Raw genomic sequence first — 27,525 nt, forward strand, 5'->3', positions numbered from 1 at the left:
ATCAATCCAGTGTGTGTATTCATATCCACGTACATGTGTTTTAAATCCATGTACGTGGGTTTTACATCTGCGTATGTGTGTTTTGAGTTGACTGTCTGTCCCTAATCAGAAAGAACCTTCTTTAGGCGGTCTACTTACATGTGACTTTTGCGACATTTCCGCCATGTAAAATTTGGGCGAGCGCATGCAGATTTGTGAGCGTGTATTGCAACTAGGGCTGGGCGATATGGCCTTTTTTTTTTTTAATACCGCGATATTTTTAGGCCATATCGCGATATACGATATATTTCCCTGTATTTTGCCTTAGCCTTGAATAAACACTGGATACATATAATCACAGCAGTATGGTGGTTCTATGTGTCTACATTAAAACATTCTTGTTCATACTGCACTAATATATGCTACTTTTAAACTTTCATGCAGAGAAGGAAATCACAACTAAGTCAATTTACCAAAATTATATTTATTAAAGTTATTAGCAGGTGACTTTTCAAATGATGCTACATATTAACAGTAATGCTACTTTTGGTAGCAATGCTTGTGTCCCACACATGACATATTAAAGTTGTCTATTCGACATATTCCCGCTTGAAGCCGAACCACCGCCAGACAATGGACCCCGTGCTGTTTTTCTTGGGAATTAATTCTTCCTTCATTTGTTACGAGATTCGCACCTTCTTTCTCTCCCAACAACCCGCTAGCATCACAGCTAATGTTAGCCACGCCGCTACCTCTCTGCTGGGCGAGGGTGTATATGTATGTGACGTATGACGTGACCGTATGTGACGTATGTAAGAATGTGCGCCTGCTTGTCTGTGAGAAGGAGACACAGGAAAGAGCGAGGACTGCCTGTAGTGTAATGCCTGGAGCTAAAAACACCTGCGTGAGAACGTCTACTCAAATATTACTATATAGTCATTTTCTATATCGCACAAACACAAACCCGCGATATATTGCGAATATCGATACATCGCCCAGCCCTAACTGCAAAGTGTGCGCGTGCACCCAGAAGTGCGTGTGTGTAATACAATTTGCGTGTGCGTATCTGAGGTGTGCCTACATTTAACTAACCACAGAAGACACCATGCAATTTAAACCAAATGGAAACAACTTATAGCTAAGGTGTGCGAAAGAGAGGTTTGAATTGCGTAATGTCTTCTGTGGTTGGTAAAATGTAGTCACAGCGGATTGATGGCTTGGTCTGGAATTGGTTATTTCGATCAATCAATCACAGTTACTCAAAATACGGAAAGCTGCAAAAAACAAAGTTTATTATTATGAAAAAAAAATTTGAGTAACGCATGAGGAATATATGCGAGAGAAATGTCATGTGAGAAAGGGTTAAATTGATTGACTGTCGCGCTCAAAGCGTGAAGCTTGGCAGCTCTGAGCAAGTGTTCGAGCGTGGTCCTTCATAGTTGACTTCAACGCAGAATAACATGATCAATGGCTGCAAGGCGCCGACTAACAGTAAGTATAAGGAAAGGCAAATTGGAATTATAGACGGACCACCGAAAACACTACGCAATTTAAACCAATCAGGGACAACGCAAGGCGTCTCTCTTTCACACACCTCAGCTGTACTCCGTTTCTCCATCCATCTATGCATTTCCTACCGCTTGTTGTTTTAAATTGAGTGGTGTCTTCCCTGGTTGGCTAAACGTTGGCACACCTCAGATACGCACACGCTGCTGAATGCGCGCTCACACGTATTACACGCTCACAAATCTGGATGCGCTCCCTCAAAATCGTACTTAGCAGAAGTGTCACAAAAGTCACGCAAAAAAAGGACAGCCAAAAGAGGGTTCCTGCTTTTCCCAGATCACAGATACGCACTCGCAGATTGTGCCGCACACCTTGTATTACACGTTAACGAATGTGGATGCGCTCGCTAAAATTTTACAGGGCAGAAGTGGCGCAAAATTCACATGTAGGTAGACAGCCTATCAAGTGTTCGTTCTGATTAGGGAGAGATAGACAACTTAAAACACATATACAAGGATCTAAAACACACATACGCAGATTACAATAAATACACTCGGATTGATATAGAGACACAAATTATTACACACGCAGTCAAATTGGATTTCACATGCACAGAATGAAATATACGTTTCCACATAGTTTTGCTACAATAATACTTCCATATTGCCACAACGCTAAATAAGGAGTCACAGAGAAGACTTGATATTGATCTCGCAACAATAAACAGAAGATGTACTGTACATTCTTTAGCCCCGACACAAGGCTTAGTTTTCAATATAACACAAAATTAATCCCACATAATAAATATCCCCCCCCCCTCCCCCCACCAGTCCACGTAAACCAACAATGACAACGCCTGCACAAAACACTCAAAGCCACAACCTGACACACAGTTAGCCACCCACAATTTACATAATTGTTACATATTACATATTTCCCCAAGTTCCCAAAGTTATATACAAGACATGCACAAACGGGCACACGATTGATGGTTAGAACTACTGAAGAAGCCGCAGCGTACTCACTATACCACGCATCTAACTCGAGTTATTGTCTGTTTGTCCCAGTTCTCCTCAGGCCAATGGTAGTCAATCCACAAAAGGTCATAAATAAAGACACAATCCACATGGTGGCTTCGTAACAAAACAATCTGGCTAACAGGTGGTTCAGGTGGCGTCTAACATCAGTCTCCGCTTCTGCCACATTCAATGTTTATAAAATACATACTTCCATTTTCATTTGTCCACAACATTTCATACTAAAATGTTTTGTCAGGCTGGGTCATTAGGAAATTAGATTAGCCGCTAAAGTCGGCTGTGAAAAGTCGGCGCCATTGCAGCCTTACCACTTGGTTTGAGGGACCACAAGATGAGTTAGGGTAAAGTGTTGTTTTCTTATGCTTTCCACGGTCTGAATCAAGGAATTATAGGGCAAATAGACATGACCTATTAACCCTGGCTAAGGGTGAGAAGAGTGTACCACTGCAGTCGAACTGCAACAGAACACGTCATCTTCTCAAGTATGGCCCGTCACCAACCCCTCCTTTCACCACCTATGGAGGCAACTCATTCCAAGTTGCACAAAGGCTGAATTGAGCTGAAAGGACTAAATAGCAGCACAGCTCCTGGCCATGGCGGCTCAAACCAGCTGAATGGTCCTCATTGTGTCCTAGTGGTCACAGGGGGCTCGTAGAACTGGGTTGTTTCCTAAGAGGCCATTTGGCAGGGCTATGTTCTTATCCAAGCAACACAGGAACAGGCATTTCCACTTGGTTCAGAGGAGGTCTCGTTATGAACTTAAGAAAGCCGGCCCATAAAGCTAGTGACAAACTCCATGCATTCAGGCAAAAGGGCCTCACTTCTTCACATTCACATTGACCTACATAAGTGAAAACATTCTATGTTCAGCCAAAGATGTTAGCAACACAATGCTGCTGGTGACAATTAAATCAAATGCAACAGCCAGGGTCTAAAAACATCCATTCTGAAACACTGTTCAATGTCAAATGTTAAGATTCTTAACTGTATTAGCCACCCGGGCTGGGCGATATATCAATATAAACGATATATCGCAGGTTTGTCTCTGTGCGATATAGAAAATTACTATATCATAATATTCGATTATATGTTCTCCCACAGTTGCTTTTAGCTGCGTGCATTACATTACTGGCGTTTCTCACTCCTTCTCGTCTCCTCACAGAGACGGAAAACAAGCCCGTCTTCTTACATACGTCACGTCTCGTGAGTTTAGCGTCATACGCTCTCGCCGATCAGAGAGGTAGCAGCATGGCTAACGTTAGCTGGGGCAGGTTGAGCGGAGCGGAGCTTGTGACATTACAAGAGAGAGATGGTGTGAAACTGATTACAAATGAAGGAAGAACAATAAATTCCCAAAATAAAAAGCAGGGGGTCCATCATCTGGCGGTGGTTTGGCTTCATGTGGGAAGATATTCAGCAGACAACAGCAATATGCAAAGTATGCAGCAGAAGTGTTACTACAAAAAGGTAGCAACACTATTAATTTGTTCTTTCATTTAAAAAGTCACCCACAAGAGAATGAAGAGTATTTAATAAATACACTTTTGCTAAATTGACTTGGTTGTGATTTCCCTCTCTGTATGAAAGTTTAAAAGTAGCATATATTAATGCAGTATGAAGAACAATGTTTTAATGTAGACACATAGAATCATCATACTGCTGTGATAATATACATTAAGTATTCATTCAAAGCCAAGGCAAAATATTGTAATATATATCGTAATATGGCATAAAAATATCGCAATATTAATAAAAGGCAATATATCGCCCAGCTCTATTAGCCACTGTGCAATACAAAAACAATAAAATTGTTTAGTTAATAACAAATGACAACATAGAGACTAGCCAGGCAACCTGCAGTGAGAACTAACTACTGAAATACTTGGTCTCAAATTGAAATTCTAACTCTATTGCAGTGTTTCTTACATCTCTGTCATCCAAAATTTTGGGACACACTAGAGCAGCGCTTCTCAATTATTTTCTGTCATAAACCCCAAGGAGGACAGCATTTTTTCTAAGATCCCCCCTGAATTGATTTTTTATTTATCTGTATAATGCTCTGTGTGAGTTACATTTTTATATAATTCTCTTATTATCAAAAGAGAAACATAAAATAGCAGCAATACCATCTGCAGCAACTTGTAACAATTTGTAACATTAAACAATACTGCTTAGTCTGTGTGATTTTCTATACATAGAAAAAGGTCCAAAATATTCACTGGGCTGTGCATTTTTATAAAACTAACATAAGAAATAACATTGTTTTAAAAATGTAAACATTGGTAACTTGCAGTTTTCTCAGCATATTTATTTTCAAAAAGAGTGATGATTTTTTGTGTGCAAAATTTGCATCAATATTGCTTGTATTATACTTAATCAGAAGGGATTAAAAGTGCACATTTGAATTTTACTTTTTACATGAAAGGATGGACAATTCGAAAAGCCTTGAATGAAAAAAGGCCTACTGCAATGAGATTTTCTTATTTAAACAGGGATAGCAGGTCCATTGTATGTGTCATACTTGATCATTTCGCGATATTGCCATATTTTTGCAGAAAGTATTTAGTAGAGAACATCGACGATAAAGTTTGCAACTTTTGGTCGCTAATAAAAAAGCCTTGCCTTTACCGGAAGTATGTGCGCGTGACGTCACTGGTGTGAAGGCTCCTCACATCCTCACATTGTTTATAATGTGAGCCACCAGCAGTAAGAGCAAATCGAACCGAGAAAGCAACAATTTCCCCATTAATTTGAGCGAGGATGAAAGATTTGTGGATGAGGATATTGATAGTGAAGGACTAGAAAAAATCCCCACAAAAATAAAATGAAATAAAAAGCGGCGGCTCCGGGCGGCGGCAGTGTGAGCGTTTCAGATGTAATTAGACACATTTACTAGGATAAATCTGGAAGATCCCTTATCTGCTTATTGTTTTAATAGTGTTTTAGTGAGATTGTAATGACATACCTCAAAGTTGGATGGCTGCTGTGAACACGCCAGTGTCTCAGTGAGAAGCCGAGGAGCCAAGCTCGCAGCTGCCTTTTTTGACAGCTACTGCAGGAGGACGCATAATCCACTGATGTCTCCGGTAAGATATATATCACAGTTTTCCCATCCAAAAACATGCTGGTTGACGTAGAGAAACATGTTCGCTTGACCGCTGTGTTAAAGCTTCACAACAAACAAAGAAACACTGGCTGTGTCTCTGTGCTAAAGACAGCTGCAATACACCGCTTTCCACCAACAGCATTGTTATTTATAGTCTCCATTATTAATTGAACAAATTGCAAAAGATTCAGCAACACAGATGTCCAAATTGCTGTGTAATTATGCGATAAAAAGAGACGACTTTTAGCCATAAGTGGTGCTGAGCTAAAATGTCCCCTCCAACCAATAACGTCACAAACACACGTCATCATTCACGTCATCATTCCGCGACGTTTTATACAAGAAACTCCGCGGGATATTTAAAATTGTAATTTAGTAAACTAAACCGGCCGTATTGGCATGTGTTGCAATGTTAAGATTTCGTCATTGATATATAAACTATCAGACTGCGTGGTCGGTAGTAGTGGGTTTCAGTAGGCCTTTAAACTAGGGCTGGGCAGATAAACAGATATCAATATATATTGTGATAAACACGCAATTGATCTCAATGCGTTTGATAAAACATACGTCACTATCCATTCTCAACCGCTAGTCCTTCTCAAGGTCGCAGGTGTGGCTGGAGCCTATCCTAGCTGCATTCGGGCGGAAGTTGGAGTGCACACTAGGCAAGTCGCCACCTCATCGCAAGGCCAACACAGATGGAAAGAAAACTTTCCCAGCCCAACATTAACCTTTTAAATTGTCAACTACTGTACTTCAGTCTGAACATTTTTAATCAAACAAATATAGCCTTTACTAATTATTTCAAACTTATTTGACAGCGTTTGTCTGTTTTATTACACAATCAACTGCAATGCACTTTACCGTTTTGATTGATTGAAACTTATTAGTACAAACCCCGTTTCCATATGAGTTGGGAAATTGTGTTGGATGTAAATATAAACCAAATACAATGATTTGCAAATAATTTTCAACCCATATACAATTAAGTGCACTACAAAGACAACATATTTGATGTTCAAACTGATAAACATTTTTTTTTTTTTGCAAATAATCATTAACTTTAGAATTTGATGCCAGCAAGACGTGACAAAGAAGTTGGGAAAGGTGGCAATAAATACTGATAAAGTTGAGGAATGCTCATCAAACACTTATATGGAACATCCCACAGGTGTGCAGGCTAATTAAGAACAGTTGGGTGCCATGATTGGGTGTAAAACCAGCTTCCATGAAATGCTAAGTAATTCACAAACAAGGATGGGGTGAGGGTCACCTCTTTGTAAGCAAATTGTCGAACAGTTTTAGAACATTTCTCAACAAGCTATTGCAAGGAATTTAGGGCTTTTACCATCTACGGTCCGTAAAATCCTCAAAAGGTTCAGAGAATCTGGAGAAATCACTGCACGTAAGCCATGATATTACGGAATTTTGATCCCTCAAGCGGTACTGCATCAAAAACCGACATCAGTGTGTAAAGGATATCATCACATGGGCTCAGGAATACTTTGGAAAACCACTGTCAGTAACTACAATTGGTCGCTACATCTGTAAGTGCATGTTAAAACTCTACTATGCAAAGCCAAACCCATTTATCAACAAAATCCTGAAACACCGCCGGCTTGCCTGGGCCTGAGCTCACCTAAGATGGACTGATGCAAACTGGAAAAGTGTTCTGTGGTCTGACAAGTCCACATTTCAAATTGTTTTTGGTAATATTCGACATTGTGTCATTCGGACTAAAGGAGAAGTGAACCATCCAGACTGTTATCGACGCAAAATTTCAAAAGCGAGCATCTGCGATGGTATGGGTGTGCATTAGTGCCCAAGGCATGGGTAACTTACACATCTGTGAAGGCACCATTAATACTGAAAGGTCCATACAAGTTTTGGAGCAACATATGTTGTCATCCAAGCAACGTTATCATGGACGCCCCTGCTTATTTCAGCAAGACAAGTGTTACAACAGCGTGGCTTCGTAAAAAGAGAGTGCGGGTACTTTCCTGGCCCGCCTGCAATCCAGACCTGTCTCCCATCGAAAATGTGTTGCGCATTATCAAGCGTAAAATACGACAGCAGGGACACCGGAATGTTGAACGACTGAAGGTCTACATAAAACAAAAATGGGAAAGAATTCCAATTTTAAAGCTTCAACAATTAGTTTCCTAAGTTCCCAAACATTTATTGAGTTTTGTTAAAAGAAAAGGTGATGTAACACAGTGGTGAACATGTCCTTTGCCAACTACTTTGGCACGTGTTGCAGCAATGAAATTATAAGTTAATTATTGTTTGCAAAAAAGAAATAAAGTTTATGAGTTTGAACATCAAATATCTTGTCTTTGTAGTGCATTCAATTGAATATGAGTTGAAAAGTATTTGCAAATCATTGTATTCCAAAGACATGCACCTGGGGATAGGTTGATTGGCAACACTAAAATTGGCCCTAGTGTGTGAATGTGAGTGTGAATGTTGTCTGTCTATCTGTGTTGGCCCTGCGATGAGGTGGCGACTTGTCCAGGGTGTACCCCGCCTTCCGCCCGATTGTAGCTGAGATAGGCGCCAGCGCCCCCCGCGACCCCGAACGGGAATAAGCGGCAGAAAATGGGTGGATGGGGTGTATTCCGTTTATATTTACATCTAACACAATTTCCCAACTCATATGTAAACAGGGTTTGTAGATTGCACAGTACAGTACAGATTCCGTACAATTGACCACTAAATGGTAACACCCAAATAAGTTTTTTAACTTGTTTAAGTCGGGTTCCACGTTAATCATTTCATTCAATTCCATTTGCCAAATGCAAAAAAAATCTTCAACAATGACAACAAGAAAAGTAGATGATTCTGCGTGTATTTAATGGCTGCAGGTAGAGGGCTGGGCGATATGGCCTTTTTTTAAATTTTGCAATATTTTTAGGCCATATCGCGATATAGGATATACATTACGATATTTTGCCATGGCCTTGAATGAACACTTGATGCATATAATCACAGCAGTAGGATTATTATATGTGTATACATTATGGGTGTAACGGTACACAAAAATTTTGGTTCGCTACGTACCTCGGTTCAGAGGCCACGGTTCGGTTCATTTTCGGTACAGAAAGAAAACAACAAAATATATATTTTTTGATTATTCATTTAACAAATTTGCTAAATCTTCCACCAAAAATATTTTTCTTAGTGAAATATTTGATGTGAAGTAATCGGAAACTTGGATAGGTCAATAATTCATAATAACATTGATTTTGATTCAATATTATGTTTTGAGCAATGACAGTTTGAAAGAAAAAAAAACAGCTTTGTTTTATTAGTCAACGTTGCAACTTTTTCTAAATTACATTTAGCCTTTAAGCTTTTTTATTTCACATTTGTTTATGTTTTTTTTTATTTTAATAGTATTTTTAGAATGTGCCTTGGGCCTTTAAAACATTGGCTGTGGGCCGCAAATGGCCTCCGGGGCACATTTTGACACTCCTGCTATAGATAATAAAAAATAAAATCTGATAAATCTATGGATAAAAAGCAGAGCCTGGCGATGCATGCGCATTTATCATAACTCTCTCGCTCTCTCTGTCTCCACCCCTTCCTCACAAATGTTGCTGCGTGCAGCACTTTTTTTGTTTGTTTTTAACCTCCTCTTAACCCTAAACATACATTGAAAATACACGCAACCCGAATTTAAAATGCCGGATATTCGAGGCATTTAAGAAATTCCACCTGGACAGCTCCGCGAAGAGGACATCTCTGGTGAAAAGAGGAGGTGTGGTCAGTCTATCATAGCCCGATGCTAGCATGCCGTGTGTTGTTGTTTTTTTGATTGACTGAAACTTTTCTTAGTAGATTGCACACAGTATAGTACATATTCCGTACAATTGACCACTAAATGGTAACACCCGAATAAGTTTTTCAACTTGTTTAAGTCGGGGTCCACGTAAATCAATTCATGGTGCCCCGGTGTGCATTGTTTACAAAACGTGCGGTGTGCTACTTAATATGTCCGTGTCGTTCGGTACACCTCCGAACAGAACCGAAACCCCCGTACCGAAACTGTTCAATACAAATACACGTACCGTTACACCCCTAGTATACATTAAAACATTCTTCTTCATACTGCATTCATACATACTACTTTTAAACTTTCATGCAGAGAGGGAAATCACAACTAAGTCAATTGACCAAAAGTGTATTTATTAAAGTTATTAAGCAATGGCACAAACATTCAAGTCATTTCCAAAACATAAAGTGCAAGATCGTCAGAGACATTTTAAATGTCAAATAAAAATGAGCTGCATAATAGGAAATCAAATAGTATTCGTCCTTCACTATGTGGTACGTTACAACGATCGTTATGAAATTCTCTTCATTCTCTAGCGAGTGACTTTTCAAATGATGCTACATATTAGCAGTAATGCTACTTTTTATAGCAACGCATTTGCCCCACACTTGACAAATTACGGTTGTCTGTTCGACATTTCCACTTGAAGCCAAACCACCACCAGACGATGGACTCCTGCTGTTTTTATTAGGAATTATTAAGTCTTCCTTCATTTGTTACCAGATCCGCACCTTCTTTCTCTCCTATTACCACTCGTACGGCTACGTTAACAACTAACGTAGCCCAGTCTGCTACCTCTCTGCTGGGCGAGGGCGGACACGTATGTGACGTATGACGTGACGTATGTAAGAATATGCGCCTGCTTGTCTTTGAGAATGAGAGACAGGAAAGAGTGAGGAGAGCCTGAAGTGTATAGCCCGCAATTAAAAGCAACTGCGTGAGAACGTATACTCGAATTTTACGATATAGTCATTTTCTATATCGCACAGAGACAAACCCGCGATATATCGTATATATCGCCCAGCCCAGCTACAGGGAGCCCTTTTTGCACTGCACATTCCTTCAAATCTGGGCTTCAAAGTTGATATCAGTACTCTTAACTCTTGCTCAATGTTAAGATGAAATCTGTACTTTGTTTTTATTACAGCAACCGCAAAAAAAAACATCTCACAGAGATAGGATGTTGCAAAGGATAGTAGAATGACATAAAACACAAGAATGTTGCAAAAGATAGTAGAATGACATAAAACACACATTGGTCTTTTTTCATTTCCTACTGTAGTGACAGTGGATCTAAAACTATGTATGCTTCCTCGTACTTCCAGGTCTTTTTATTCTGGTTATCGTTTTTTGTTTTCCGTTCTACTGACGATAACCCCTATTTTTTTCCATTCCTGTGACAAACTTCTCCTTCTCTTCAACCCATTAGAAAACATGTTAATAGTAATTCATAATAAACCAGATTTGTTTTTAAAAGGACGTAAAACACTGTTATACCCTTTTTAAAGAAACTTTTTAAGCAAAATTACAGAGTAACAATATAAACATTACAACATAAACAGATTAAAAGGTCATATAGAAAAAAAATTACATCTGGCAGATTTCGAGCAAGGAAACACTAACATGACATGACCAAATGACAAATGTCTGTCAAACGTTTGCAGCATTTTCAGAAATGCTAGTTTTACCAGTATTAAATGGAAGTTTAGGTCTTTGATGATGTAGTGATTTGAAGCACATTTTCTGTGAGCGCACACTACGTTGTTTTGTTTTAACTTACTTTGTACACCAAACACCCAGTGAGTGTGGACTGTTGGGTGGTTGTGTTTAAAGTGGGTGTGCAAGTTTGTCGTATTCAAGCACTTCCTGCAAACCGGCTCCTCGGTTAAGGCTCATCTTGTTCCAAAGTTTTATTTAAATAATTTTAATATTCCCACACTGGTGCAGTAGCATTTGGTTTTGTGATCATTTTGTCCATGTTCACTACTACATGTGTTGGTCACAGGCTAACTTGATGCACTGTGTGATGCTAGCAGGCCGACGGCCCCGCATCCCGCACAAAGAGTCAAAGACACCTAATGAAGAACAAGAGCATTCACCCCCTTTTTACCCCATTCAGCTATGGTACAAACGCACGCAGAAGCTGAAACCAATGAAAAACGTGAATGCTCTTGAAGCAATACAAACGCATATACATGGCAATTTAGCAACGCTGGAAAACTTACCGACTTAATTTTCATTTATTGTTCGGTTAATTGACTTATCGAATATCGGCCCAGGCCTAGTGTCTGATTCCAAATTGCATTTGTTTGCAAATTTGACAGTGTTTATTGAATACCTAAAACAACCTGCACAACGCCAAAAACAAACAAATTACTACAGAAATACCTACATAGGGAAGTTAAAACACAGGCCTGACTATACCATTATTTGGGTAGACATAAGTGCTTATACAGCCCAGACTGTTCTATTTGACTCTGAATGACATCAGGCATGTGTCAGACAGGGTTTACACTGCAGTTGCTTCAGCATGTATATCAAACGTTCATCCACATTTAGAAAAAGCCTGACAACAACAGAAATGGAATAGGGAAGAAGACAAAACAACGAATATGTGCCTCTTGCAATAGCCAGCTACAGTACATGCCAAGAAGAAAGAGCAGAATTGTCCTCCATTGTTGTCCTTTGTACTCTCTAATGAGTTAATTAGTGGGTCTACAGTTATACAGTGTCACATTGTAATGATGTCACGCAATAAATTGCAAACAGAGCTGACAACAGATAGCCATGGTTAAAAATCACAATATCAACCCACTAACAGAAGTGGACAGAGCATAATAACTGGAAATGTCTCAAGATAGCTTAAAAAAAAACATGAAACGCAGCGCTTAAGCGCCTGACTGTTACAGGCAGGACTGTAAAGCCTATTTGTGTTAAGAGGCAATGCAATGATGCGGATCAATACTGGCGGCCTCCAGTTTAAAATAAGCAAATTGAAACAATTGGACTCACTCTCAGCTGGAAGAATGTGGCTCAGGTGCCTGAAGCAGTGTGTGTGTGTGCGTGTGTGTGTGTGTGTGTGTGTGTGTGTGTGTGTGTGTGTGTGTGTGTGTGTGTGTGTGTGCGTGTGTGTGCAACACTAACAGCTGCTTGGGGGAGGGGTTGACATGTACTATGCTTCAGATGTATAACATAGTTTATTACAATGCATGCACTCATAAAAAAAATGGAATGACCTGTGGAAAATGTAATTTTATGTTATTACATTGTCATGTGGTGGATGTTTGTAGGTTTAACCAAATGACTTCCGTTTTGTCCCATAAACCTCAGGACCTTTTGAGAAATGCGTAAATCGCCAAAACCCAGTTCCATAATGGCACTGGTGCCAACTTAAGCAGTAGTACCCAGACTGAAAAAAGAAGAAACTATCAGCGCTTCATTTCAGTGCTATATAAATGCAGAGTGCTTGGCGGTGATGTTGCACACGTAACGGCTTGAAAGTAATGTAGCATCCTGAAAAAATCAGACAAGAGTTTTACGCTCTTTTTTGATTTATCATTGAACTTAATGCCCTCATAACAGCTAGTAAGTCTGCAGCGCTAGGTTAGCCACTAGCCACAACAAAGCATTTCCTCATTATGCAAGGTTGCAAGCAAGGTTGCATTCACAAACTCCTGAAATTATGACCATCAAAATCACAAGTCACTTTGTTCACATTCTCTACGTTCTATATTGCTACAATGCTTATAACAATTTGTTGTGGATTTTATTATCTAATTTTGAATGCATCATTTAATGTACATAATAATTGTTTGTTCAACCTGAATGTCACAAAATACAATAAGAATAAAAAAAATTTAGAGCGATTTTATTTTATTTTTTTACAAAATTATTCATTTATAAGTATCAGTTTAGAGACCATTTTTAAAGTACAGATTTGGTACACGTATCATTAAATTATACAAGGATAACCATCCCTAACCCAAACTGGGATTGTGACGTAAACTATCATGATATTTAACTGTGGGATATCATGACCAATGTCTTCTTACCACATAATTCATTACTGCTATAATGTTCTTAAATGTTCTTCTTTAATGAGTCAATCACTGTTTTACATGTCATCATAGGATCTCTCCTCGTGCAAGTGCCTGAAAATTGGGCCAGGTTGCAGTCACAAAAGAAGAAAAACACGGACATAGGCCGGCTAGTGCGGTGAAGTTAAACAATAAAATGTACAATCAAGTGTGGATTCACTTAGGCTTTGAAACCAGCAGGGCTATTCTAGTGGCCAAGTTCAGTTCAAAGCTTGGGGGACAAACATTTGTGCAGCAAATTCCTAGAACTACTGAGTGCTCCTGTTGTATAGAGTAACTTTGACATTTTAACCTTGCTAGGAGACATAACGCATTGGGGTCCAAACTTGTGATTTACATAACTTAGGCGTTCCTCAAGGCACCCCGTTAAGTGTTCTTCGTTTTGGCAGTTACAATTGTTTTTCGTAATGTGATTTATATAACTAAGGTGTTGCTGTAGTTTGATGCAGTCAGTAGTCATTTCTTCAACTTCTTTAGTTATACTACTGGTATTCCTCAAGATCCTATTTTAGGTCCTCTCTTTTTCATCATTTGGCCAATTTCACTGGTGGCCTGCGTGTTCAGTTTAAGAACGTTTCTTTTGCAGCTTATTCTTAAAAACCCTACAGTGCTGTCAGAGAGATGATCTTTGACTAGCTTTTTCACAGAAAGTCACTCCTTTACCTCTGAGAAAATAATGTGACCAAAATCAAGTATCTACTGTAGAGGACGCTGGCTCTCCGAGATATGCAAAATAATTTTACCTTTACATTTATTCTCGTCGGCCAACTTTTTTGGCTGTCTTTGACACTTACATGTCCCATATAATGTACCACACTATTATTTATTTTAGGAGATCATTTACTAACATTATTATCATTGAAATTTATGTTGCGACATCTGATTATATCCGTCTTTTCTCGCTGGGTACTGATAAATACTAACAGTGTTTGTAATCATCCAAATATGATTAGCAGCAAAGTGGACAGCTGTCAACGTTAGGGCTCGGAGTGCGAACGTAGGCAACAACAAGTAAGCTAGCTAGATGGTTAACTAACTGGCAAGCTTGTTATGATTCCCGTGTTCGTCCTCCCGTCCTGTTACTCAGTGTGGCATTTCGCAAGAGTAACAGCGAGTACCTGCAGCTGAGGAGAGTTCAACAAATTTTGTGTGGTTTGTATTTTTTTAGATATTTAATTGTAAAAAATGCATAAGATATATTTTGAAGAAAAAAATTATGTTTAAAAGCGCAGAATTCACATGCCTGCATTTGTCATTGTTTTTGCACTATTGCTGTTTGTACTACCGTAAAGATTTGCTGCCAAATAAACTATGAGATTGGTTGAATGGCAACACTATATTGGCCCTAGTGCGTGAATGTTGTCTGTCTATCAGTGTTGGCCCTGCAATGAGGTGGCGACTTGTCCAGGGTGTACGCCGCCTTCCGCCCGAATGCAGCTGATATAGGCTCCAGCACGCCCCGCGACCATAAAAGGGACAAGCGGTAGAAAATGGATGGATGGATGGATGGATTGATTTCTTTTTTATTAGTTTCTGTTTAACCTTTAGCACAGCATCGCCATATCGAGATATTATCGTTATCGTGAAGCATTTGTGACATATTGTATTGTGAAGGCACCCAGCCAATCCATGCTGTAGCCATAAATCTGCACATCATGCATATGCAAGCTATCATTGCAGCAATAAAAGGTTTACACTGCTCTGTTCCTAAGATCCCACCACTCATAAAGACTTTATATGTACAAGGGTGCCCAATGTGGGGCCCGGGGTCCAAATTTGGCCTGCCGGCCTTTTTCGTTTGGCTTCCCAAATTCAATAGGTTGTATTCACCGCACGTCACGCCCGGCTAATTAACAATGTGGTGGGCCAGCGAGGGTCTGTTGTCAAAGCGTTTTGAGTGGCATTTTGCCTGTCTCAAAGAAAAATACCCAAAGCTTGAGGTATTTTAGGCTGTTGGAACCGTTCAAATCGCGAAAAGGATAAACGTTTTTTTCCAGAGATGTCAAGATTTTACGAAAACCGATGAGAAAAGTGCCACGCACAAGTTTGCTGTGATCACTTTGTTTGATATACTTTTAACATTTAGTATTTCCCAATTAAGTAGTATCTTGATATTATTTGTATTTTATCTTGTTTGAGAGTTCTTGAAACGCATTTTTGCTACAAGTGTTTCTTAAAGCACCAACTCTGCGAGCCTAAAAAAAAGAAAGTAAATGTAAGCAAAACCTAAAAGAGTTCAGCTTTTACCAAAGTCAGCAGTCATAAATGAAGCTTTTAAGCACATACACAACATGGACATCTATAATTATATTTTGATAAAGACGAGGAAAAACATGCGTACTTGTAACAAGGCAACAAACATGGCTGTAAACGCAAAGTTATAATATCGAAATGCAACATTACCCGTCGTGTAGAATGATGTTTGGAGCACCAGATAGTTCAACATGTCTGGGAACTCCAACAGATAAACCTTGACATCACTCGACAAATCTTTTTTAACCCTAAAGTATATGGATCTATTTGATTTTTTGCAAGTATCTGCTTTTAGTAGTAAGATCTAGGCCCCTTGCGTACTCAGATAGTTCGCACTATTTTCGCTGCACAGTAGCGGTGTTAGTTCGGTGGCCCACCACTTCATTTACTTCTGTTCAAAGGTCACGTGACTGAATACAACCAATACATATTCACACTGACCTCTTTCAAACTCACACAACCATTGATAGCATGTTCGCAAGGTTAGCCTAGTTGCTGTTTATCCATAAGAACTTTATTATTTACATTTGATCGCTGCTTATGGCACAGGGGTGAGCCCAGACAAGCTGTGCTTCTTCCAACTCCTTTTGGACGCTTAATCATTTGAGCAAAACTGTGGACTTGTGAAGTTTTAACATCCATCCATCTTCTTCCGCTTATCCGAGGTCGGGTCGCGGGGGCAACAGCCTAAACAGGGAAACCCAGACTTCCCTCTCCCCAGCCACTTCGTCTAGCTCTTCCCGGGGGATCCCGAGGCGTTCCCATGCCAGTCGGGAGACATAGTCTTCCCAACGTGTCCTGGGTCTTCCCCGTGGCCTCCTACCGGTTGGACGTGCCCTAAACACCTCCCTAGGGAGGCGTTCGGGTGGCATCCTGACCTTTAACATGTTACAAAATAAATCAATTGATTGGCTAATTGATTTTTTTATATTTAGGGTATTTGTGTTTTACACTTAAAATTGCTGTGTTGGCTCGTGGCCCTGAGACACATGTTTACTTTGGCCTAGGGTTGTACCGTATACCGGTATTAGTATAGTACCGCGATAATCATATTTGGTGCTATACCGCCTCTGAAAAGTACCGGTCCGCCACCATATTTCCCCGCGCTCCTGTCGTCCCCAGGTCATGACATTTCTGGTTTACAAGCAGAGAAGCGTGTTCTGCAGTACTTACAAGCAGACAGTGTGTAAACAGAAAAAGGAGAACGGATGTATTTTGGCTTAAAAACTAACGATAAAGGTGAAGTTATAACACTGAAACACTGGAAGAGATGCTTTAAGACATGGCTAGCTGGCTTGCGGCTAAAGTCCAGCCCCAGTCGGCAGTGTTTCAGCTACTTCATTAATCCTCGCCTCCATGGTGACAAATAAAGTAAGTTTCTTACAAGTATCATCCTTGCAGGACAAGGAATAGATAAACATGTTTCACTACACACCGCAGCTCACCGGCATCAAAATGTAAACAAATGCCATTGGAGAATCTACACCTAACATCCACTGTAATGATACCAAGTACAGTAGCGTATCTAGTCGATACTACTATGATTACATCAATATTTTTTGGCATCAAAACATCTTCTTTCATTTTTTTTAAATGTACATTATGTTTATAAACTCAGGAAATAAGTCCCTGGACACATGAGGACTTTGAATATGACCAATGTATGATCCTGTAACAACTTGGTATTGGATTGACACCCAAATTTGTAGTATCATCCAAAACTAATGTAAAGTATCAAACAACAGAAGAATAAGTGATTATTACATTTTAACAGAAGTGTAGACAGAACATGTTAAAACATAAAGTAAACAGATATTAACAGTAAATGAACAAGCAGATTAATATTTCAATTTCCACCACTTGTCCTTAATCATTTTGACAAAATAATAGAATGGAAAATGACAATGTGTTACAATATGTCAGCAGACAAAAATTAGGAGTCTTTGTTTTCTTACTTTCTACTAAAAGACAAATTGTTGTGTACGTTCACTATTTCATTTAAGGACAAACTTGCTATAAGAAACATATGTTTAATGTACCGGAAGATTCTTTGTTAAAATAAAGCCAATAATGCAATTTTTTGTGGTCCCCTTTATTTAGAAAAATACCTAAAAGTATCGAAATAATTTTGGTACCAATCAAAAATATTGTTATCAGGACAACTAGGGCTGGGCGATATATTGATACACTCGATATATCGCGGGTTTGTCTCTGTGCAACAGAGAAAATGACTATATCGTGATATTCGAGTATACGTTCTCACGCAGTTGCTTTTAGCTACGGGCATTACATTACAGTCTCTTCTCACTCTTTGTTGTCTCTCCTTTTCACAGAGACATAAAACAAGCGCACCTTCTTACATACATCACATACGTATACGCCCTTGCGGTGCAGAGAGGTGGCGGCATGGGTAACGTTAGCTGTGGTGCGAGTGGTAATACGAAAGAAAGAAGGTGCGAATCTGGTTACAAATGAAGGAAGAATTAATTCCAGTGCATCGTCTAGCGGTGGTTTGGCTTCAAGTGGGAATATGTCGAACAGACAACTGTAATTTGCCAACAGTGGGGAAAAAGCGTTGCTACAAAAAAGTAATATGTAGCATCATTTGAAAAGTCACCTGCTAGAGAATGAAGAGTGCTTACTCCGCATGTCAACATCTCTGTTCAATGTCACACCGACAAAATGCCGAGGCAGAAATTTCCACATCGACACCGTATGAAAAAATTAGTCGACAACAGAAGGCGATAACGTCCGCAGGAACCTACCACATAGCAAAGGACATACACTATTTGATTTCCTATTATGCAACCCATTTTTATTTGACAGTTATTGAAATATATTTTGTGACATCATGCACAAAAGTGCACATAATTTGCTTTAAACTATTGTAGCGGCGTTCTGTACAAAAAGCGCACTTTAATTAAGTGTTGTTTTGATATGTCATCTTTGTAACATCATGCACAAAAGTGCACTCATGATTTGTTTTAAAATGTCTCTGACAATCTTGCAATTTCTGTTTTGAAATGACATGAATGTTTGTGCCACTGCTTAATAACTGTTTAATAAATACAGTTTTGATCAATTGACTTAATTGTGGTTTCCCTCTGCATGAAAGTTTAAAATGAGCATATATCAGGGGTCGGCAACCCGCGGCTCTGGGGCTGCTTGCAGCTCTTTGATCACTGTGATGTGGCTCATCTGCATACTTGCCGACCCTCCCATTTTTCCCGGGAGGTTTCCAGATTTCAGTGCCTCCCCCAAAAATCTCCCCAGGATAACATTCTCAGATTTTCACTCGGACAACAATATTGAGGGCGTGCCGTGATAGCAATGCCTCAAACGTCCTCTCGGCCATGCTGTCGCGTCTGCTTTTATACTATGCCATCTGAGTACCAGCCGGTCATATCCAGTGTGCGGCTGCTGACACAACGCGTCAGCGACTGCAAGGCATAATTGTTCAACAGCCATACAGGTTACACTGAGGGTTATGATATAAACAAATTTAACACTCTTACTAATATGCGCCACACTGTGAACCCACACCAAACAAGAATGACAAACACATTTCGGGAGAACAGCCGCACTGTAAGACAACATAAGCACAACAGAAAAAATACCCAAAATCCCATTCATCCCTAACTATTCCGGGCTACATTATACACCCCCACTACCACCCCCCTCTGCCCCCTCTCCGTGCGTCAGTTGAGGAGGGCGGGGTGAGGGGGCGGGGTTTGGTGCTAGCGGGGGTGGATAATGTAGCCCGGAAGAGTTAGGGATGCATGGGATTCTGGGTATCAGTTCTGTTGTGTTTAAATTTTGTTACAGTGCGGATGTTCTACCAAAATGGGTTTGTCATTCTTGTTTGGTGTGGGTTCACAGTGTGGTGCATATCCGTAAGAGTGTTAAAGTTGTTTGTATCACAACTTTCAGTGTAACCTGTATGGCTGTTGAATAATTATGCCTTGCAGTCACTTATGTGTGTCTGTAAAAGCCTCGTATGACATGTGAATGGGCTGGGAAGCTGTTAGTTACGGTAGTAGAGGGCGCCATACGCATTGCCATCATACTACGCCATTATTTTTGTTGTTAGGGTGCAAATCAGCAGACCTGTGAGTGAACAGTTGCTCTGGAATACGGGAGTCTCTTGGTAAAATTGGGACGGATGGCAAATGTGGTGTTGTCAAGCGGCATTCAAATAAAACTCGCGGGCTGCACTAGGATATCATATTTACATATTAAGGCTCGGGCCGCGTGTCTGAGACCCCTGGTTAATATATAGCACAGCAAAAAAAACTTTGCACGCTGGGTTATTTCATTTTAAATTTCAAAAGAGTCTTGTGGCTCCCATTGTTTTCTTTATTTTGTGAAACGGGTCAAAATGGCTCTTTAAGTGGTAAAGGTTGCCGACCCCTGGCATATATTAATGCAAGATGAACAAGAATGTTTTAATGTAGACTAGAGATGTCCAATAATGGCTTTTTTACCGATATCTGATATTCCGATATAGACCAACTCTTAATTACTGATTCTGATATCAACCAATACCGATATATACAGTTTGTGGAATTAACACATTAATATGCCTAATTTTGTTGTGATACCCCGCTGGATGCATTAAACAATGTAACTTTACCATGAATTGATTAACGTGGACCCCAACTTAAACAAGTTGATAAACTTATTCGGGTGTTACCACTTAGTGGTCAACTGTACGGAATGTCTCCTGTACTGTGCAATCTTCTAATACAAGTTTCATTCAATCAATCAAAAACAATGTTTTTCAAAATAAGAGAACAACTTCAATTCCAGTTATGGAAAAAAGTGCCAACATGGCACTGCCATATTTATTATTGAAGTCACCCTCCATCCATCCATCTTCTTCCGCTTATCCGAGGTCGGGTCGCGGGGGCAGCAGCCTAAGCAGGGAAGCCCAGACTTCCCTCTCCCCAGCCACTTCGTCTAGCTCTTCCCGGGGGATCCCGAGGCGTTCCCAGGCCAGCCGGGAGACATAGTCTTCCCAACGTGTCATCGGATTTGCGGCCTCATGTTTTGGACACTCGGGTAAAGAGAGGGGTGGAGCTTTCTACCGATCACCACCTGGTGGTGAGTTGGCTGCGATGGTGGGGGAGGATGCCGGACAGACCTGGCAGGCCCAAACGCATTGTGAGGGTTTGCTGGGAACGTCTGGCAGAGTCTCCTGTCAGAGAAAGTTTCAATTCCCACCTCCGGAGGAACTTTGAACATGTCACGAGGGAGGTGCTGGACATTGAGTCCGAGTGGACCATGTTCCGCACCTCTATTGTCGAGGCGGCTGATCGGAGCTGTGGCCGCAAGGTAGTTGGTGCTTGTCGTGGCGGTAATCCTAGAACCCGCTGGTGGACACCAGCGGTGAGGGATGCCGTCAAGCTGAAGAAGGAGTCCTATAGGGTTCTTTTGGTTCATAGAACTCCAGAGGCAGTGGACAGGTACCGACAGGCCAAGCGGTGTGCAGCTTCAGCGGTCACAGAGGCAAAAACTCGGACATGGGAAGAGTTTGGGGAAGCCATGGAAAATGACTTCCGGATGGCTTCGAAGCGATTCTGGACCACAATCCGCCGCCTCAGGAAGGGGAAGCAGTGCACTGTCAACACCGTGTATGGTGCGGATGGTGTTCTGCTGACCTCGACTGCGGATGTTGTGGATAGGTGGAAGGAATACTTTGAAGACCTCCTCAATCCCACCAACACGTCTTCCTGTGAGGAAGCAGTGCCTGGGGAATCTGTGGTGGACTCTCCTATTTCTGGTTGCAGAGGTAGTTAAAAAAACTCCTCGGTGGCAAGGCCCCAGGGGTGGATGAGATCCGCCCAGAGTTCCTTAAGGCTCTGGATGCTGTGGGGCTGTCTTGGTTGACAAGACTCTATAGCATCGCGTGGACATCAGGGGCGGTACCTCTGGATTGGCAGACCGGGGTGGTGGTCCCTCTCATTAAGAAGGGGGACCGGAGGGTGTGTTCCAACTATCGTGGGATCACACTCCTCAGCCTTCCCGGTAAGGTTTATTCAGGTGTACTGGAGAGGAGGCTATGCCGGATAGTCGAACCTCGGATTCAGGAGGAACAGTGTGGTTTTCGTCCTGGTCGTGGAACTGTGGACCAGCTCTATACTCTCGGCAGGGTTCTTGAGGGTGCATGGGAGTTTGCCCAACCAGTCTACATGTGCTTTGTGGACTTGGAGAAGGCATTCGACCGTGTCCCTCGGGAAGTCCTGTGGGGAGTGCTCAGAGAGTATCGGGTATCGGACTGTCTTATTATGGCAGTCCGATCCCTGTACGATCAGTGTCAGAGCTTGGTCCGCATTGCTGGCAGTAAGTCGGACACGTTTCCAGTGAGGGTTGGACTCCGCCAAGGTTGCCCTTTGTCACCGATTCCGTTCATAACTTTTATGGACAGAATTTCTAGGCGCAGTCAAGGCATTGAGGGGTTCCGGTTTGGTGGCCGCGGGATTAGGTCTCTGCTTTTTGCAGACGATGTGGTCCTGTTGGCTTCATCTGGCCGGGATCTTCAGCTCTCACTGGATCGGTTCGCAGCCGAGTGTGAAGCGGCCGGAATGAGAATCAGCACCTCCAAATCCGAGTCCATGGTTCTCTCCCGGAAAAGGGTGGAGTGCCATCTCCGGGTTGGGGAGGAGACGCTGCCCCAAGTGGAGAAGTTCAAGTACCTAGGAGTCTTGTTCACGAGTGGGCGAAGAGTGGATCGTGAGATCGACATGCGGATCGGTGCGGCGTCTTCAGTAATGCGGACCTTATACCGATCTGTTGTGGTGAAGAAGGAGCTGAGCCGGAAGGCAAAGCTCTCAATTTACCGGTCGATCTACATTCCCATCCTCACCTATGGTCATGAGCTTTGGGTCATGACCGAAAGGATAAGATCACGGGTACAAGCGGCCGAAATGAGTTTCCTCCGCCGTGTGGCGGGGCTCTCCCTTAGAGATAGGGTGAGAAGCTCTGTCATCCGGGAGGAACTCAAAGTAAAGCCGCTGCTCCTCCACATCGAGAGGAGCCAGATGAGGTGGTTCGGGCATCTGGTCAGGATGCCACCCGAACGCCTCCCGAGGGAGGTGTTTAGGGGACGTCCAACCGGTAGGAGGCCACGGGTATTGAAGTCACAAAGTGCATTATTTTTTTTAACATGCCTCAAAACAGCAGCTTGGAATTTGGGACTTGGTCTTCCTGAGATAATCCTAATACCAACTACAACTATGGGAAATACTATATTTTGACTTTCACGAAGTGCATTATTTTTTTATTTTTTTTAAACATGCCTCAAAACAACAGCTACAAAAACAATGAAGGCAGGTAGCGGGGGGTGTATATTGTGGGGTCCCGGAAGAGTTAGTGCTGCGAGTGGTTCTGGGTATTTGTTGTGTTTAGTTCATGTTGTGTTGCGGTGCTGATGTTCTCACAAAATGTGTTTGTCATTCTTGTTTGGTGTGGGTTAGCATTTGTGGCGAATATTTGTAACAGTGTTATAGTTGTTTATACGGCCACCCTCAGTGTGACCTGTATGGCTGTTGATCAAGTATGCCTTGCATTCACTTATGTGCGTGTAAAAGCCGCATAAATTATGTGACTTGACCGGCAAGCCGTTTGTTAGGAGGAAAAGCGGACGTGTCGACAGGTTGTAGAGAACGCTAAAGGCAGTGCTTATAGGGCAGGGGTCTCAAACTCAATTTACCTGGGGGCCACTGGATGCAGAAACTGGGTGAGGCTGGGCCGCAAGAAAATATTTCTTAAAAAAAATCTAACATGCACTTTTTAGTGAAGTCACCTTCTTTGAATGGCTTTCCTGTTCTAGCAACCATCTCACTCACCATGTAGCTAGCTTTGACTGCTACATCGTTCTTTTCGGTTGCTTTCTTGAAGAAATCTTGTTGCCTCAGTAGACTTGTTTTGAAATTTGCAACCCACGGGGGCCTGCCGTGGAGTTTACAGTTACGGTAGCACAATTAGCCCCGAACGTGCTAACATCACAACCAACGTGTTACACGTCCGATTCGCCCAGCGACTCTCTGTCGGAGAATCAGCGCTGGGGTCCAGTGCACCACAGTCTTGTATTGTCGCTCGGTCCTTCGGCGGGGTGTTTCGGAAGCTACCAGACCGCTCGTCTTCCCCACCCGGACTGTTTACAGCGGCGCCGGAGGCGGGAACGAGCAGGCGGGCGAGCGAGGGAGGGAGGGAGGAAGAGCACGTGCGGGTTAAGTGTAAAAGCGGCAAAACGTTTCTCCGCATGCATCACGCAAGTGACGTCAATGCATACTTGCCAACCTTGAGACCTCCAAATTTGGGAGATGGGTAGTGTGTGTGTGTGGGGGGGTGGGGGGGGGGGGGTTGGGGGGTGGCGGGGTGTATATTGTAGCCCGGAAAAGTTAGGGCTGCAAAGGATTATGGATATTTGTTCTGTTGTGTTTATGTTTTGTTAAGGTGCAGATGTTCTCCCGAAATATGTTTGTCATTCTTGTTTGGTGTGGGTTCACAGTGTGGCGCATATTTGTAACAGTGTTAAATGTGTTTATACGGCCACCCTCAGTGTGACCTGTATGGCTGTTGACAAAGTATGTCTTGCAATCACTCACGTGTGTCTGTAGAAGCCACATACACCATGTGACTGGGCCGGCACGATGTTTGTATGGAGAAAAAGCGGGTGCGACGACAGGTTGTAGAGGATGCTGAAACGGCACGCTCTCAATATTGTCGAGAGCCATATACCACACCGTGATTGGTAGATTCCTTCAGCTCCGCACACAACACTGTCAAGCGCCATTCATTTAAAACATGCGGGCTGCACTAACATTAAACTTTCATATTAAAGTGGGGGCCGCGTGTCTGAGACCCCTGTTATAGGGCAAGCTCCCAATAATGTTGTCCGGGTGGAAATACCAATAATTTCCGATATTACATTTTTAAAGCATTTATCGGCCGATAATATCGGACATCTCTAATGTAGACACATAGAATTATCACACCGCTGTGATTATATGCATCAAGTGTTCATTTAAAGGCCTACTGAAATAAGATGTTCTTATTCAAACAGGGATAGCAGGTCCATTCTATGTGTCATACTTGATCATTTGGCGATATTGCCATATTTTTGCTGAAAGGATTTAGTAGAGAACATAGACGATAAAGTTCGCAACTTTTGGTGCTGATAAAAAAGCCTTGCCTTTACCGGAAGTCGCAGACGATGACATCCCAAGGGTGAGGGCTCCTCAAGTCCTCACATTGTTTGTAATGGGAGCCTCCAGCCGCAAGAGTTATTTGGACCGAGAAAACGACAATTCCCCTATTAATTTGAGCGAGGATGAAAGATTTGTGGATGATGATATTGATAGCGAAGGACTAGAAAGAAAAATAAAATAAAAAATAAAGTTACAAAAAAAAAGGCGATTGCATTGGGACGGATTAAGATGTTTTTACAGACATTTACTAGGATAATTCTGGGAAATCCCTTATCTTTCTATTGTGTTGCTAGTGTTTTAGTGAGATTAAATAGTACCTGATAGTCGGAGGGGTGTGTCCACGGGTGTCTTGAGGCCAGTCTCTGAGGGAAGTCGACGGCAGCTGCATGGACGGCGCAAGCTCAGCTGATCTCCGGTAAGAAGCGAGATTTTACCACAATTTTCTCACCGAAACCTGCCGGTTGACAAATGGTCCGGAACCATGTTTGCTTGACCGCTCTGATCCATAGTAAAGCTTCACCTCCGGGAATTTTAAACAAGGAATCACCGTGAATTTTAAACAAGGAATCACCGTGTGTTTGTGTGGTAAAGGCTAAAGCTTCCCAACTCCATCTTTCTACTTTGACTCCTCCATTATTAATTGAACAAATTGCAAAAGATTCAGCAACACAGATGTTTAATTGCGCGATGAAAAGAGACGACATTTAGCCGCAAATGGTGCTGCGCTAATATGTCCTGACACTCCGTGACGTCACGTGCATGCGTCATCATTCCGCGATGTTTTCAACAAGAAACTCTGCGGGAAATTTAAAATTGCAATTTAGTAAACTAAACTGCCCGTATTGGCATGTGTTGCAATGTTGCAATGTTAATATTTCGTCATTAATATATAAACTATCAGACTGCATGGTTTGGTAGTAGTGGGTTTCAGTAGGCCTTTAAGGCTAAGGCAAAATATCGAGATATATATTGTGTATCATGACATGGCCTAAAAATAACGAGATATTAAAAAAAGGCCATATCGCCCAGCCCTAGAGGCAACACTACTTTGGCCCATGGAGGCAAAAGGTTTAAGCACCTCTGCTTTATAACATGACATCCCAACCCATGGTTGCCCTACACAAGTCCCCATCAGTCCCTCGTCTGACGTACAGTTTTAGTGCAATAAAAACAGCAGTGACCTGAAACCAGGTATGACAACGCGTCACTTCCTACAAGAAGCCTGGCTTGTTATTAAGTACACCATAAGTTATTATTCTTATTAAGTACACCATAAGTTATTATTGTTATTAAGTACACCGTAAGAAAGCTCCGCAAGATGACAAGGGAGTCAAGCCCCGACAAGAGGGCCCTTGCTTATGACCATTTCTGTCACACACACAGCAAGATCCATAAGTACATATAATTTAGTTTTTAGACACAAAGGTTTACAGTGAGAATATAAAATAATAATAAGATTGTCAAAGCAGCCTGCTAGCTTGTTTGCCTCCTACATCCTGTTGTGGCTGACAATAAGCTAGGTGCTGCCGCGTGCTGCCATTGACTGAACTGCCAACTACAGCAGGAAACAATGAGCGTCATATTGAATTAAATACACATATATATGTATATATCCATCCATTTTCTACCACTTGTCCCTGTAATGCCCATACTCCCCTCCATTCGCGGTGTTTACCTTCAGACAGCTCCAGGTCCAACTCAGCCAGTTGGTCTCGAACCTCCTTCGGCAGGGCTGACAAATCCACGCCGCGCTCCGCCATGACTTGGCCGGGGGAAAAACAAAAAAGACACCCACGGGCAGGCGTGTTAAAGAAGACGCGGCGCTGACGTGAGGGGGAAGCTACAAAAGAGGGGGGAAAGGTGCCCTCCCTCAAGACACGAAGCGAGCATGGGAGCGAGAGACACAGTCCGTCTGCACCGCCGGCCGCTCCGCCATAATGGGAGAGACCCAGCCGCGGCAACGGCCGGTCACGTGACTGCCTTTACCTCGCCTGAACGCTGTGTGAGAGCGGCCGAGGAGCAATAAACTGTGGCGCCCCCTAGAGGCGAAGATGCGGATGTACATTCAAAACAACTCTGAAAAGACAATTTCTGTAGAACTTGTGTGTTGATGCCTCAATTCTGCAGCTAACTTAACTTTTTTAACTGTATTTATAACAAATGTGGAATTTTTATGAGAATAAGCCAGCATTTGTGGGTGTTTTTAGTCAGATGCAAAAATATTGTTTTATTGCTTGATATTGAAGCTGCAGTATAGGTTGATTGGCAACTCTAAATTCGTGTGTGAACGTTGTCTGTCTATCTGTGTTGGCCCTGTGATGAGGTGGCAACTTGTCCAGGGTGTACACTGCCTTCCGTCCGAATGCAGCTGAGATAGGCTCCAGCACCCCCTGTGACCCCGAAAGGGACAAGCGGTAGAAAATGGATGGATGGAGTGAGAATGTGAGTGTGAATGTTGTCTGTCTATCTGTGCTGGCCCTGTGATGAGGTGGCAATTGGT

The 27,525-nt window shown here is 42.0% G+C and overlaps 1 protein-coding gene across 1 annotated transcript in view; it reads right to left on the reverse strand.

Annotated features, from left to right (window-relative positions):
* The window catches only part of dip2ba (disco-interacting protein 2 homolog Ba), a 99,259-nt gene extending 72,266 nt beyond the window's left edge, over positions 1-26,993 (reverse strand). Inside the window, exon 1 of the mRNA XM_061903483.1 lies at positions 26,701-26,993. Within this exon, the coding sequence (XP_061759467.1) occupies positions 26,701-26,785 (85 nt within the window). The 5' untranslated portion in view covers positions 26,786-26,993. The remainder of the gene's footprint in view (positions 1-26,700) is intronic.
* Between the last annotated feature and the right edge of the window lie 532 nt (positions 26,994-27,525).

This window comes from Nerophis ophidion, linkage group LG06, assembly GCF_033978795.1.
Source record: "Nerophis ophidion isolate RoL-2023_Sa linkage group LG06, RoL_Noph_v1.0, whole genome shotgun sequence".
Lineage (NCBI taxonomy): Eukaryota > Metazoa > Chordata > Actinopteri > Syngnathiformes > Syngnathidae > Nerophis > Nerophis ophidion.